At 35.8% G+C, this 16,758-nt stretch overlaps 1 protein-coding gene and 1 pseudogene across 3 annotated transcripts in view; one reads left to right on the top strand and one right to left on the bottom strand.

Moving 5' to 3' along the window:
- The window catches only part of VMP1 (vacuole membrane protein 1), a 130,129-nt gene that overhangs the window by 70,007 nt on the left and 43,364 nt on the right, over positions 1–16,758 (top strand). For both annotated transcript variants that reach the window (XM_082860175.1, XM_082860176.1), the window contains exon 7: positions 1,058–1,189. In XM_082860175.1, the coding sequence (XP_082716301.1) occupies positions 1,058–1,189 (132 nt within the window). The remainder of the gene's footprint in view (positions 1–1,057; positions 1,190–16,758) is intronic.
- Positions 10,619–11,257, bottom strand: LOC309975329 (small ribosomal subunit protein eS1-like; annotated as a pseudogene). Its single transcript has one exon. The product of its transcript is annotated as a small ribosomal subunit protein eS1-like (transcript).

Genomic DNA, 16,758 nt, shown 5'->3' with positions numbered 1-16,758 from the left:
CCATGTGCTATTTCTTTTTTTTAAAATTTTTATTGGAGTATAGTTGCTTTACAATATTGTGTTAGTTTCTGCTGTTTCTTTACCAAGTTCTTGTTTAAATTATCATTTATTTGGCAAGTGAAGTTTTTAACTTGCTTTGCTGTGTGAAATTTTAAAAAGGGATGTTTTTCCAGGCTGAAACAATAAATGTCACTGCAGTTTAAAAAAAAAAAAAAAACAGTGTTTTTTTTTTTCTTATTCTCTGACAGGTTTATTACTTTCAAATTAATGTAGGTTTTTTTTTTTTTTTTTTTTTTTTTTGCGGTACGCGGGACTCTCACTGTTGTGGCCTCTCCCCTTGCGGAGCACAGGCTCTGGACGCGCAGGCTCAGCGGCCATGGCTCACGGGCCCAGCCGCTCCGCTGCATGTGGGATCCTCCCAGACCGGGGCACAAACCCGTGTCCCCTGCATCGGCAGGCGGACTCTCAACCACTGCGCCACCAGGGAAGTCCTAATGTAGGTTTTTAATCCCAACACAACAATATTGTGTTGTTTCAGCAAAGTGAATCAGCTGTACGTATACATATATCTCCTCTTTTTTGGATTTCCTTCACATTTCGGTCAACACAGCACTGAGTAGAGTTCCCTGTGCAATACAGTAGGTTCTCATTAGTTATCTATTTTATACATAGTATCAATAGTGTATATATGTCAATCCCAATCTCCCAATTCATCCCACCCACCCCTGCTATTTCTAAACTTAATAAAATGAAAAGAAATGTAAAAAGTAAGAACAGAGGATATAAGTAGAGATGCTAGAGAACTAACATTAATTTAGTGTCTGCAGTGTACCAGGGATTGTCTAAGAGTTTTATGTATGTTATCTGGCTTGGCATTGTGTAGGTCGGTATTAGGGTATGATTTAAACTCATGTCCTCCTGATTGTGTAATATATCTTTTCCTCCCTAATACATGCATCTTAACATGCTTTTGGTGATATGAAAAATAAAGATTTGATCCGCTTAGTATCACTGTGTTGAGAAAATCTCATGTAAGTATTTTGGTTTTTTTACGTAGGGTATTGGTACAGCGATCGGAGAGCTGCCTCCATATTTTATGGCCAGGGCAGCTCGCCTCTCAGGTGCTGAACCAGATGATGAAGACTATCAGGAATTTGAAGAGATGCTGGAACATGCAGAGGCTGCACAAGTAAGATCAGTGGGGAAAAAAATAGAATACTTTAATTATCCCTTAAAGAGGTTATGATTAAGGTAAATTTTTTAATAGTTACTCTGAAGAAGAAAACTGCCAATGTAAACACATAGTTTAGTATAAAATATTTAGAAAAGCTGAAATATGAAAATGATTATACTCATGATCTTAGAATAGAGAAATACAGAAAGAGTCAACAAGACAACTCAGACTAAACCAGGGTAAATTCATGTGGCCAGGGAGGTTAAGGAGCTGAAACATTATTTGTCCATTATGTGTTTATAAGTATTACCAAGCAGACCAGTGAATAAGTAAGGGGGATAAATAGGTGGACCAGACTGAATCCAAAATAATAGAACTTCCTAATTAATTTTTTGAAAATAACACCAAAATAGTTTACCATGTTTAGAGGAAACTTAACTCCCAATTAAGAAGGGGAAATTAAGATAAACTTATCCTTTGTTGCAGGGGGTGGGGGGGTGGGGTGGGGGGAGGCTGAGGCCTTTTACACCTGAGCACAAACATGTTGCTATCAACATGTATCTTAGTGTTACAAAATAGGTGTTGTTTCTTTGTAGGAAAATTCCTACGAACATTATTAACTGATTGAGTGTCCATCTTAGGGAGGATAGTAGAAATCAATATAGACATAAATAAAAAGGATATAAATGAGATTCTTGAAAGTTTTCATATAAAATACATCTCACTCCCCAGATTTGATCTAAATTGTCTTATTATTGTGCTTCTGTAAGTGCATGTGCCCACGTAAGTACGCATAGACTTTTTTGTTCAATGAGTTCATAGTTTTCTTCTCAGTGGAATCTGAAACCCCAAACCCACTACCCTAGAGAGGGAAAAAAATATATTTTTTAAATGGCAGATGTCCTTTTTTTAAAAAAGCATTATTAAATGGAAATCAACTATGGATAGTTATAGTTTTTAATTGAAAACAAACTTTCAAATATGAATGTAGAATAGCCAAACATAAAACAAAGCAGTCAGAGAGCTATGGCCATCTCTCTGCATGGAAAGAGGCAAATTGTCCTTGTATCTGCTTTGTTTTAACCAAATATTGTGCCTTTCTTCCTCACATCATAATGTTTATATTAATGCTAATAATTATTACTAATAATTACTAATAATACTTTTTAATTATTTTTAATGCTTTTTAAACTCCATTATCTGATTTGACCCTAGTGTTAACTCTGAGGTAGTATGGAAAGGTACCATTTTTCTAATTTTATAGAAAACTGCAAAACTAGAAATTGTTACCTCCCAAGTTTTATATGCTTAGAAGTAGAGCTGGAACCAGAACTCAGAATGGCAGCATCACTGGTAAATTCCATTTACTGAAACAATGTCCATCTATAGACATAGGTGGTTGAGTATCCCGATTTGTGATAACTGATACCTCTGTCATTTGTGGCATTAATTAATGCATGTCATTTAACATATCAAAACCTTTTATCATCTATATAAAATCAGCAAGTTGAAGTAGAATCAGTCTAAGATGGTATGCAGCTTTAAATTTTTATGCTGTGGTTGGATACCAAACAGGTATAACTACTGTTCTCTATTAACCCAACTAATGTATTGTGATTATTTTCCTTAAAGTTTTTTTGTTTTGGAATTAATATTTTTTTATTTGCACAGTTTCCTCAATCTCTTCTTTCTACCAGCTCTGTGAAACACTTCTCAAGATCACTTTCCACTTGGTAACGCACTTAAATTAATATCATTTCTGTTTTTCTTCTTGGAGTCATCACTCTGGATTCCCCCATGCTCCCGCTCTAGTCTGTATGTGGTGTTTTCTTGGCCCTCTGCGCCATTGCTTCTTTCTTGATTTGGATCCCTTATCTTGCTCTTTCTTGATTTACTCCCTAATTTTAGTTGAACATATTCTGCGGTACCTTTCTGAGAAAGGATAAGTAGAAGGAAAATTCTTAAAATGCTGTATTCTTCATTCACACTTAATCAGTTAGATGAATATAGGATTCTAAGTTGAAATCATTTTTTAATTTAAAATTTGGAAGGCATTTCTCAATCATCTTCAGGCTTCTGGTGTTGATATACCTAATGCCATGCTGAGCCCTCTTTATAGGTAATCTTTTTGGTTGTTTTGGTTTTTTCTGTAGAAGCGTGCAGATTCATTATCTGAGGTATGGGTCTTTTTTAATATTTATTCTGCTAGGCACTCAGGAAACTTGTGAACCTAGAGTCCACTAGTTTTGGGAAACATTCTTTTTTTTTTTTTTTAATAAATTTATTTATATTTGGCTGCCTTGGGTCTTCGTTGCTGCACACGGGCTTTCTCTAGTTGCGGTGAACAGGGACTACTCTTCGTTGCGGTGCATGGGTTTCTCATTGCGGTGGCTTCTCTTGTTGCAGAGCGTGGGCTCTAGGTGCGCGGGCTTCAGTAGTTGCAGCACACAGGCTCAGTAGTTGTGGCTCGCAGGCTCTAGAGCACAGGTTCAGTAGTTGTGGTGCACGGGCTTAGTTGCTCTGTGACATGTGGGATCTTCCCGGACCAGGGATCGAACCCGTGTCCCGTGCATTGGCAGGTGGATTCTCAACCACTGCTCCACCAGGGAAGCCCCATTCTTGTATTTTTTCTGTGTCAGTTTACCCTCTTTGGTCTCTACTCTTGCTTTCTGGAATTACCATTATTTTGATATTGGGGCTCCAACACCCATCATTTTAATTTTTTTAATAATTTTCCTCCTAATATTTATCTCATTTTACTTTGTATGCAATTTCCTCAACTTTACCTTCTATAATCTAATATTAAAATGTTTTTCCACTGTCATATATTTATTTTCAAAAAGCAATTTGTATTATACTTCCCCAAAAATGGCTTATCCTATCTTTTTGAAGGTACTTCGTTTCTTCAAGTTTTCAATACTCCAGGCATTTCTCTTTTTTTTTCCCCTTTGTCTGTTCTGTTTCCTGTTGGAAGCTTTCCTCAAAGTCTGGTGAGCCTTGTTTTTCTATTTATATGTAAGAATAAGGCACATAAAACCCAAATGGAAGCTATGTGTGTGGAGGCAAGGTATAGGAGTGGCAGGCCACCCGGTTTATTGGAAACTCTGTATATCAGTTTTTGTGCATCTTTCCTTTGGGGTAGTTCAGTTTCTTTAGTGATGGATCTTCCAGTTCCTTGCCTTGGGAATATAAATCTTGCTGCTGACATTCTAAAGCTAAGCTGTAGAAGGCGGGTTAGAGATCTTCATTTACTGAGTAGACTTTCACTTAACCTACTTTGTGGTAAGACCGTGGATGCCTGCACAAAGATATCCTGAGTCCAGAACCTTTGGTATACTTTCTAGAGACTATACTTGATGTCTTTTTCGGGACTAGGGGAGGAAGCTGTCTGGCTGTGCTAAGTACTTTGTATATAGTCTCCTTGTTTTCAGCCCTACCCCAGTTTCTTCTGCAGTTCTGCTGATGATCCTTTGTGGAGTTCTGTAGTGCAAATCACTTTGCTTCTCTTCTATATCTTCCACTGCAGCCTCTCTGGTATAATCTTTTCTTCCCATCTGCCCGTCTTCATTTATTAACACTAGTTTCATCAAAGACAGAGTTCAGTGTTTCTATTTGGGATTATTATTAAGATAAAGGGTGTTCCAGTTATCTATTGCTGAGTAATAACCCCCCCCCCCCAGTATTTAGTGCTTTGAAACAAGCATAATTTATATTGCTCACAGCTGTGCAATTTAGGCAAAATGGCTTGACTGTAAATCGGAGTATCTACCTCCAAGATGGTTTGCTTATATAACTGACAAGTTGATTCTGTCTGTTGGTTTGGAGTTCAGTTGGACTGTTGGTTTGGGACCTCAGGTTACTCTTCATGAGGCTTCTTGGGTTTCCTCATATCATGGCACCTGAGTTCTAACAAGTGTTCTGAAAGAACCTTGCTGGAAGATGCAAGGCTTCTTGTAACCTAACCTCGGAAATCCCAGTCACTTTGCCACACTGTGTTGGTGAAGTAGGTCACTAAAGCCAGCCCAGATTCAGAGAGGGGAATTAGACCCACCTCTCAGTGAGAGGAGTAAGTAAAGAATTTGTAGCCATCTTTAACCTATCACGGGGCAACGGTCTTATTTGGTCATCTTGAAATAGAACACTTACTATACAAACTAGAATTTCTCTAGGAGGGGGAATGGGATAGTAATTGATCTTGAAATCATATAATGTGAGAAACTGTTGAAAAGAATTTAGACATGTTTCCTTGAAAAGGGGAATTGATGAGCTTGTCAAATATTCAGAAGTTGTTATACTCGTGAGTTATACTCATGCTGAGAAACTATAGAGGTAAACTTTGTCTTAGAATTAGCCAGTGAAAGTTTTCTGAGGCTCACATTGGCTCAATATTAAAAAAAAAATTCCTATAAATTTTAATTGTGTACAAATGGAATTGCTATTTCAAAAAAGAATGAGTTCCTTATCTCCTTCTATGTGATACCTTTCATGGATCCATGCATGGCGACTCCCTGCGTTGAGTAGAACATTAGCTGGATGACTCATTTCATTCTTCACAATTTTTTTATTCTTGGATTATAAATAATACATTCTGTAAATCTGTTACCATCTAAAAGCTCAACTTCCAAAAATTCAGGTCTCCTAGAATTTGATGAAGAAGTAAATCACTCTTCATCTTATACGTGTAATTTGAGCTCTCAAAGACTTTTACATCTTGAAGACTCTAAATCTTTATCTACCATTAGGGTAATAATCTTTTTCCTTCATCCCTTATGGCCATGATTTTTTTTTTTTTTTTTTTTGGCTCCGTTGGGTCTTCGTTGCTGCGTGCGGGCTTTCTCTAGTTGCAGCGAGCAGGGGCTACTCTTCGTTGCAGTGCGTGGGCTTCTCATTGTGGTGGCTTCTCTTGCTGTGGAGCATGGGCTCTAGGCGCACAGGCTTCAGTAGTTGCAGCATGCGGCCTCAGTAGCTGTGGCACGTGGGCCCTAGAGCATGTGGGCTTCAGTAGTTGTGGCACGTGGGCTCAGTAGTTGTGGCACACAGGCTTAGTTGCTCCATGGCATATGGGATCTTCCCGGACCAGGGATTGAACTTATGTCCCCTGCATTGGCAGGCGGATTCTTAACCACTGTGCCACCAAGGAGGTCCCCACAATACTTCTGATGGTCATGAGGTTTGACTGTTTTCATCCTATAAAGCCAATAATTACCATCACTGTTTTAGGATAAACTTTATATTTCTTATTCCCTAATTTCATATTTGCTTATATTAAAAAATCAAGTAAGCAAAACGTACACTTCTGTTTCATGTTCTTTAGTCAGAAATTATATACTCTTTATGAACATTTTATTTAAAATTTTTACCCCAAATTACAATTGTATGTACTGTCAATTATTTATATAAACTAGAAAACAATATAATAAAAGAGTAACTTATTCCTGACAATTTTGTCATCTTCCCTATTAATTTTCTAAGGTCAATAAAAATCTGTGTGTAAGGCACTTATATGAAGTGCCTTGGTACAAACACAATGAAGTAGAAGATATTTTGCCTGATTTGAATAGGAAAAACATTCAGGAACACACAGCTGGTGAATCTCAGAGCCAACACCCAACCCAGTTTTCTGACTTTGAGATTAGTGCTTTGCTTACTGTAAGCCAGCATAGCAACATTTTCATCCAGGTTAATGCAACAAAAAATGAAGAACTGATTTAAAAAAATTTTTTTTCTTTCTGTTACATTTGAATTGATTTTTCTTTTCTTTCTTTATTGCCTTTCATGCTTTTTTTCACCAGTATCCATCAGTTTTGTGGCTTATTATAGATTTCAATATACGTAGGTTTATTTATCCCTACATACTTTTTCCCAGGTGTAGACAAGGGGTTATGAGGTTTTTAACTTTTGTTTATTTATTTTGCAGGTTGGGGAGGGGGCTGTGGCCAGTTATCCACATTTTAAGTTAGCTGAGAGAGTACTAATTTTAATTCATTAGTCAAAGAGTTTTGCAAAATAAGTTTGTCAAATATAAGGTTTTTGTTTTTGTCTGTTCTTGCTTAACACTGTGTAGAATATTACTATATCCAAGTAAGATACCTCACCTACTTTTTTTTCGGTTTTTTTTGTTTGTTTGTTTTTAATTTGGCTGAGTTGGGTCTTAGTTGCAGCACACAGGATCTTTCATTGCAGTGAGCGGGCTTCTCTCTAGTTGTGGCGTGTGGGCTCCATAGTTGTGGCAGACGGGCTCAGTTGCCCCATGGCATGTGGGATCTTAATTCGCCAACCAGGGATCAAACCTGCGTCCCCTGCACTGGAAGGCGGATTCTTAACCACTGGACCACCAGGGAAGTCCCTCCTCAGCTGTCCTGATACACTTTTGTGATGCATCTTGTGTTTGTTTTTCATTTTCACTATGCAAATAAATTTACAACAGTTTTGTCATTTTATGTCTAGATCAGTGATATTGCAAACATTTTTTTTTTTTTTTTTTTTTTTTTTTTGCGGTACGCAGGCCTCTCACTGTTGTGGCCTCTCCCGTTGCGGAGCACAGGCTCCGGACGCACAGGCTCAGCAGCCATGGCTCACGGGCCCAGCCGCTCCACGGCATGCGGGATCCTCCCGGACCCGGGCACGAACCCATGTCCCCTGCATCGGCAGGCGGACTCTCAACCACTGCGCCACCCGGGAAGCCCACATTTTTTGTTTTTAGTAACAAATTTGTCTGAGGCTCTTTGCTTCTGTTACTTTTTCCAGGTTTCCATATTTTCAAATTATGTTAGTGCTTATAAATTGAAACATTCCAGAAGTATTAAAGTAAAAAGTGAAAGCGCACACGCACCTACTCCCCAAAGTAGGATAATAACCACCATATTCTAGACTGTTTTCTGTGTATGGAACACTTTTTTTTAATAAAAGCTAAAATCATACCGTATATATTAGTCTTAGATTCCTTTTTCACATATATATCATAGACATTTGATACTGATTTTTTGAATTGTGTTCTTATTACAAAATGATTACGTACAGCTCATTGTAGAAAATTGGTATTTGTATACTTAAAAAAAAATCCCTTCATTCTTTTTCTCTGTAAATATTTTTGAGTGAATCATATTCTATTTATTGTTTTATGACTTGTTTTGAATATAAAAGCATACTGTGAACATTTTTCAGTCATCAAATATTTTCCACATCTTTGGTTTTTTTAGTAATTTTGTGACTACAAAGTATGTTTATTGTATAAAATGTTGAAACCACAGAAAAAAACCCTTTCGTCTAATTGGTTCGTTTACCCATTTTTTTATATTTAGTGTATTTTTCATTTTCTTACTGATTGACATTTTTAAGGGGATTCCTTTTGTCATGTGCTGCCAGTAATTTTTCCATATTGTTCACTGTGTGTTTTACTATGTTTTGCTTTTTGGATAAAGAAGTTCACATTTTTGTCTTTATTCCAATATCTTAGATGTTTCCTTTTGGAGTCGTGCCTAAAATTATCTTCCTGAACCCTTATGATTATGTAGTAGATATTCTGCTGCATTTCCTTTTAGTATTTTTATGGTTTTATTCTTTTACCTTTAAATCTTTTATCTGTTAAAATATTTTTACCAATCATATAATGTAGGCATCTAAGTTTCTCTTTTTCAGGTCATTACCTATTTGTGTATTGTTCTAACACTATTTTTCCAGTGATTTTAACATGTTAGTTTTCTCTTAGTTTTTTTTTTTTTTTTTTTTTTTTTTTTGCGGGACGCGGGCCTCTCACTGTTGTGGCCTCTCCCGTTGCGGAGCACAGGCTCCGGACGCGCAGGCTCAGCGGCCATGGCTCACGGGCCCAGCTTCTCCACGGCATGTGGGATCCTCCCGGACCGGGGCACAAACCCACGTCCCCTGCATCGGCAGGCGGACTCTCAACCACTGTGCCACCAGGGAAGCCCCTTTCTTAGGTTTTATTGTTATAAGTTGGATATTATAGTTTTGTAAATAGTTACTAATGGTATATAAAAAGATACTAGGTTTTTATTTGGTAATCTATAAGTTTCCTGACATCTTTTTAGTTATAGCTTATTGATTGTGGTTGTGATTTTAAAGTTTTTATAGTAATCAGTTTCATAAAGATCCAAAAGTTTATGTGACGTTGGTGCTGGAATTTCCTCATAGATGCATGTATTTTGTAAAACCCCCAGTTTGACAAGAGCAATAAAAAAGTTGGATCAGCTGTAGCTAAAATAGCAAATTAAGTAAAATGAAATGGGGTGGGAAATGTGTTTTTTATTCTTGAAGGTAAAGGCCTTTGGTAGAATAAGTTTATCAGCAGGAAGAGTGAAAAAAACCTTGGCTCTCGTTGCTTTACCGTGTGCTCTCCAACTAGGTTAAAGGGTGTATATGCTTTTACTAGGAAACTGTTTCTAGGTAACAATTTTAAAGCTAAGTATTTACTTAAATTCCAGTTTTGACTGATGGTTGGATTTTGTTCTGTAGGTATTTGGGAGAGAAAATAAGATTATTAATGCATTTATTTGAATTATGATTCTTTATGGTACCTACTTTATTTTTGTGACTACAGTATTGAGATTGGGCAGTATTTTTCCACTAAGCTGACTTCCTTTTGCTCTTGGCTTTCTATCATGTTTTTACTAGATGTCTGTGGGAGGTAGACATGAATGAATGTAGCTTCCTATGACCTTGAACAATTCTAGCACCATTTATAAGAGTTACATCTAGAGAGCTGTTATGTGCTTTGTGGACTGTTTCATGCAAGGTTTAATTATTCCCCTTATGATCTTTTTCTTCTTTGTTCCTGATTTCTGTTAATGATATCACTGTCCTCATAATCACTTGGAGTCAAAATTTGAATCATCTGACTCCCTCCTCACTTCGCATATCCAGTCATTCTTCAGGCCTGTTGATTCTACCTCCACGGTATCTTCAAATTCATCCTCTCTTTTCCCTTCCCACTGCTGGTTCATGCCTTTATCACTTCTCCACTGAACATTTATAGTGACTTCCTGATAGGTCTCCTCTTTACTAGCCTTTTTTCCCCCAATCTATTTCCACAGAAAGCAACAAAAAACAATTTTCTGAAAAATACCTCTGGTCATGGAACTTTGCTGCTCAAAAATCTTCCCAGTCCCTGGAAATTGTCTCTTGCTGTATCTTTCTTGTGTCACTTATCACTTTCTGCCTTCTTTTAGAACTGTCTGTGGGCTTTTCTCATCTTACCCAGGAGTTTGTAAGCTCCTTGAGAGGAGGCCACAAAAATATTTGTATTTTTGGCTGCGCCTGCATGGTCTTGCACATACTACTCATGCAGTAGATACTTTGAATGAACTAAGAAATATCAGTTAAGAGAGAAAATGTACCATTACATGAAACATGTTCACTTAATATTCAGTCTTTTTTATTAACATCACAAATAAGATTTTTTATTTGTCACCCTTACAAGTCTGAATTTTAAACAGTTTTTTGGACTGGTGGCTCATATCCATCAGCTTGTTCAAGTTTAGCACCTGTCTCATCCCCAGTAGCTTTTCCAGAACTACTGCCTTCATCATGAAACATGAGTTTTCCCATTTCAAACTTGGGGTTTACTTTTCTAACAGAGACATCATAGAGCAGATAAATAGGTTGGCAAGCCTTTTCCATGTCTTTTCCAATGCTGTCTAGAATCAGTTTTTTGACAATTTCTTTCAAGTCATCTTCTTCTGGTTTTGGCAGACCTGTTTGTGCTAACAATGAGGTTTCTGAATCTGATTGTTGCATTTTTTAGTAAAAACAGCACTGGATAGACGAAGTTAATAATCATCAGTAGTCTTGACATCAACATGAGCTTCAGTCATGGGCTGCCATTTTTTGACCGTGGAACACATTTTGTCATAAGCAAGATCCATGCCACGAAGATTAGACAGTTTTTGCCCTGAACATCCTCAGTAATTAGCTTGAATTTTCTAAATGCAACTTCATCATTCTGCAGATCAGCAAAGCTCACTTCAAAACATGACCCTTGAGGCCATCCAATGTGATTTTGGTTCCTTGAGTTTTTGTGACCAGTTTTTCCTGTATTTTTATATTGAACATACCTGGTGCTTTCACATCATACCGATCTTTCTTAGAAAATGGATCAACCACTTTCCTCTAGGCTCCCTTTTTGCTGCCTTTTGTAAGGTGCTTATTCTTGCAGACTGCCGTGTTGCTGCTCAGCCAAAAGGGAATATTCAGTCTTACTCCACTGCAAAATAAAATATAAAATATAAATATAAATAATATAAAATATAATATATATTATATAAAATATATTTATAATATATATATAATTATATATAATATTATATAAAATAAAAATATAAATATAAAATACGGTGAACACAGAAATCATCTTACATAAAAAAGGTTGAACTGTTTTGCATCTTTGAGTTTAATAATCATCTGATTGTAAAGCACTACAGAATTTACAGAATCTTTCATTCAAAGATAAATCATCTGAGAGCAAGGGTTGAAGATAATATAGTAGACATCATTAAGTTAAATGACTTATAATTTTGAATTCACATTAAGTAAAATAGTGCTTATAAAGTTCTATACTTTAGAAAAAAATAAAGGTTATTGTGGTGACTTGTTTATTCTATAAGCTATATAACCAAAGAAAAAGGTAAATTAAAGACATGAGGAATAAAAGAGTTTGAAAAAATAAAGTAACTTATTTGCTTGATGTACCCTAAAAGATTAGGGCAGCCACTGTTATTGAAGTAATGGGGAACGGGAGCATGGGTGGTTGTATTTTTGTGTTTAAAACTTACACAATAGTGTAGGAATGTTGTACATATTTACTTAGAAGAATATGGTTTGAATAAGTTTGCTTTCCTAAACGACATCTGTCCAAGTGACCTAGCTGGTTGGATTCTTTTTCATAAAATATTAGGTTGCTGACTGTGAAAGTTATTATCACTATAGAAAATTGAGAATTAAGTTAGAAATAAGAAATTTAAATTTCTTAGAACTTATCTTTTAAAATAATAGTCTTTTCCTCCATATTTATAGTGGTTAGCTTCTCTTTCTATTGGGTATAATTCATGAGTCTGTACACCACCTTAGATTAACTAGTTCCTCAAAGGCTGTTTTATAATTTCTGGATTTAATTTTATTTTAAGGGAACGTTTCTTAGCTTCTGTTTAGGACAGCAGTATTTAAATTAATTAATACTTGCCACTTACACTTAGTCTGATTTATTGAAACTAAGTCCCCAAGTTAAGTTTAAATACTAATATCTTTTACTAGCTTGTATTAAATATATTTAAGGCTGAAAATACCTTTTTGGGGGGGTTTAATAGGATCCATTTCCTATTCAGAAATTTCAAGTTATTTACATTATTTTATTAGTGAAAACACATAAGTGATGAACCAAAAAGAGTTCATCAGCTGTAATGTAGTTTTTTTTTTAGAATACTGAGTAACATCTTTTTTTTAATTGAAATATAGTTGATTTACAGTGTTTCAGGTGTACAGCAAAGTGATTCAGTTATATGTGTATATATATATTCTTTTTCAGATTCTGTTCCATTGTAGGTCATTACAAGATATTGAATATAGTGTAGTTCTCATTCTTATGGCTAGTGCATTTTCTTTGTATGCAGAATAGATTACCCAGTGAACATCCCCCGAAGTACAAGGTGATAATTGAAGGGGTTTTTGGGGGGGTTTTTGGCATTCTTTTGATAATGATAGAATATATGTTTGATCATTTGAGTTTAGAGACAATGGGAAAGCATTTAATAATGATTATTTATACATTCGCTGAAGTGCTTTAACCTTCCTTTGATGCTATTTTTTGTTAAGCACATTTTCTTACGAAGTGTTTGTAGTTGCACACACCATGTCAGTGCCTGCTGGTTGTTCCTCCTGTGAAGTATCCGTTCTTTTATATACAGAGATTTATGAAAGAGTTCATGGTGTGGATGATCAGAAACCCAACAGGACTCATTTTCATATAATTTAGTGCCAGTTGAACACTCTGGGTGCTGGTTGTTGCTGGGACCTGTTTTTGACTCTGTTGAACCTTTACTGGCTGTGGTTTGTCTGGCCATCACATGACTTCTCTGAAAATTCCCCCTCCCCTTCATTTCCAGTAAACTGTTTGAGTAGGAGTGAGTCAGAGTGAAACCAGCTTCCCTGTAACCACAGGGCTTGTTAAAGAATTTGTCAACGTGGACTCTAGAGGGTTTGCATTAAGCTTTGCAGTAACTGCTATGGTTTGTGTTGCGTCAGGAGTTCCACAGAAAAGCTTCCTGTTCTCAAGATCTCTTGCTTGTTTGCAAAGGGTTAAACTGATCAACTTTACCATAATGAACATTAGAGACACATGTTAAACACATTTATTTATCACTTAAAGGCTGTGTCAAAGCTACCAAGGCTTATTGTAGTTTCTTTTTTCAGAATCACCCAACCACACCCAACAACGTTAAGTTTTTGAAAAGGCAGGCCTGCTAGATCTTCTTTCAGAGCTGGCTCATAATTTTACCACAAAGTACCATCGAGATTAAGCAATTTTAAGTGTCTCTTTTGAAGGATTCTGTTGCAAGATATTGCGACTACTAGCACAGTTAGCTTTTTGTACACAAAGGTCACTTACTTGCATTTGGTTCAACAAGAAAAGGTAGCACTTAAAATAGTTCTGTAGTTGTAGTTTCTAAGCACACTTAGCATGAATTATGATGGAATTCTTAATACCTCATTTTATTTGCTTTCTCAGGAAGATTTCACTTTATTTTGAATTCTTCTCTTGCCCCTCCACTCCCAGACTTTTAATCTTTCTTCGTTTTCTGACTCTTCTCATTTTCTTTAACCCATTCTTATAGTAGTATTAACAGGAAAGAGAGTCGCAATTTGATTCAAACTGCCAAATAAATGGCCACTGGGAAACTTGTCTGCTCATCGTGCACTCCTGAACCCGTTTATTTTTACACGTTCGTTTCTGTATTTAACCATGTCATCTTGGCCAGACTTTTATTTTAAAAATAAATTTAAAGATTACATTTAAACTTAACCTCCTAAAAATCATTTTTATTCTGCTTACCTTTTTTTGTAACAAAATAAATTTAGGGAAAAGAACATGGTAGAAAATTTTGAGCTAATTATTCCTCACAGGAAAGAATACTACAGAATAATGGAAGTTTAAAATTGTTTATATTCTAACAATGTTCACGAGCTCTCAGTGATCAAATTAAAATAGAAGAGAAACACTAGTTTTGATGAAGAAGCATTCTAATTGAAATTAGATGATTTAAAAATGAAAATAAGAGGTTAATACAGTCATTTACAAAGCGCAATAAATAATAAATGTTTAAGATTTTTCTTGTTAGTTTGCTTTAGACATTGGAGAAAAATATAGTTTTGTTTTATGTCTGCTTCGTTCTTCTCATTTGCACACCTGTTTACAGCTATGGGGTGGAGGGGATAAGCATTAGACAGGCATTAGGTTACCTTTGTTAAACTAATTTAAAGATTTTACTCAGGTTTGTGTTTCAAACACCTTTTGTAAAATGCCTTTAGAAAGGCCTCTTTCATTGAAACTTAGACCAACAGACTGTTTGTATGCTATGCTTTTGCTCGAGTTTGCAAATCAGTAACACACTAAATACACATCCACCCTCTGTTGTAACTGCTGAATGCTCCTAGGGATCCTGGCCTGAGATCAGAGTTAGTGCAAGACATTGACAGCAGAGTAACTATTATGCTCATTTCCTATTACAAAAGGTGTTTTTGTTTCTAATTCGTCAAGGTTCTTGGTTTGTCGTAACAGATAGGCAGTTCTTTCTTGCTGAGTATTTAAGAAAATTTCTCTTGGTAGAGTGTTCTTCCCATTTTCCTGTCTTGGGCCTCACCATGTAATAAACATGACTATTGTGCTTTTAAACTAAAGGGCTGTGTAGAGACACCAGGAAGTAGGCATGGTAATTAATACAGTGCTCCCCTCAAAAGTAGGCATGTACTCTAGACTTCCTTGTGCACTTTCCCTGATAAGGGTCTGCATCCATTAATTTATCAAAACTTGTAAAAATTTATTTTTACTACTTCTTGAGGTAAAGACTTCAGTAAGTTCATAGGCTGTTATTTAAAGCCATGCTTCCATTTGTTTGTTTTAAATTTGCCTCTTTCACGTTATAAAGGGCGCTACCCTCATTCTAGTATTGTAAGATTTTTTTTAAACACTTTTCCTTTCCTCTTTCCATAACTTTATAGATTTTAATCAGTTACCTTTTCAGCCTTTCTAAAAAAATAATCATTTACTTTTTATATCTAATAACCCCAAACTCTTTGATCATTTTAATTCGTGCTCCCCCCATGGATCTTTATCTAATCCTTTTACATTTTTTCTGACATGAAGTTGTCAGAACTGCATATGATTTTTCAGGGACAACTACACTACTGTACTTGTGCTTTTTCAGATTTCTACAACCACAGTCTCTTTGGCAATGCATTTTGCTGATGTTTTTAATAAATTGTTTACTTCATGTTTACTTCAATAAACTGTTTACTTGGGAGACCACTCCCAGTTCCCTTTCCTTTGTTCATAACTGGAAACTTTTATAACCCATCACTTTATTTATCTATCTATCTATCTATATCTATCTATCTATCTATCTATATATATATATATATATATATTTTTTTTTTTTTTAGCCACGTTGCGTGGCTTGCAGGATCTTAGCTCCCTGACCAGGAATCGAACCCAGGTTCTCAGCAGTGAAAGCAGTGTCCTAATCACTGGACTGCCAGGGAATTCCCCATCATTTTACATTTAAATAATTTTTCCCTAAATGTGTTATCTTACTGTTATCCACTTTGAAACTTACCTTCCACGTTTCCTTTTTCTCTCTCAAGTTTACATGATCTTTAAATATATTGTCATGATTTTGGCACTTTATAATTTTAATTTCAGCTGTAGGTTTAGAACTTAAACTCTGTTCCTTTTTTCAGGACCATTTATAAACTTGTTAAGTGGGAAGAATGGGTCTATCTTAGGAAAGAATCCCACTATTTACATTTCTCATCATAGAGATGATCCCATTTATCTTTATCCTTTGTTTTCGGTCTCTTAAGTTTCCTGTCCCTGACAATTTTGTAAATTCTGTACTGACCTAGTTTTCATAGCTTTGCATGTCTGAGTTCATCTCAACCATTTTTACTTTCTTCCCCCTTTTTTTCATTCACAGTATTATTGTTTTTACGTACACAGTAGATTGTCATATGCTTTTTGTTTAAATTCCAGTTTTAATCTGGAAATAAAAGTTATTCATTAGTTACTTACAACCAAAATACAATCAATTATAAATGCTAAAAATGAAGGGTGATTTTTTTCCCCCCTAGCATCAACTAAGATTTGGTAAATACCCTTTCTGGTGAGACATGAGAAGATCACATGAGGAGATATTGGCTTCATACAGGAAAAAAGAGAGAAGAAAAGAAAAATGCATTACTTGTGTAATGTGTCATTTCTAATAAATCTTGCATACTCAGACATTTTCCCTGAGTGTCTAGAGCGCTGTTGTTCTTCTTGGGCTACAGTGTTCGTTGTTATTTCAAGTAGAGGCCAGGCA

The sequence above is a fragment of the Leucopleurus acutus genome, assembly GCF_964270905.1.
Source record: "Leucopleurus acutus genome assembly, chromosome: 19".
NCBI classification, from domain to species: domain Eukaryota; kingdom Metazoa; phylum Chordata; class Mammalia; order Artiodactyla; family Delphinidae; genus Leucopleurus; species Leucopleurus acutus.
The sequence above is the reverse complement of the archived record's forward strand: the minus strand, read 5'-3'. Positions and strand labels throughout refer to the sequence as shown.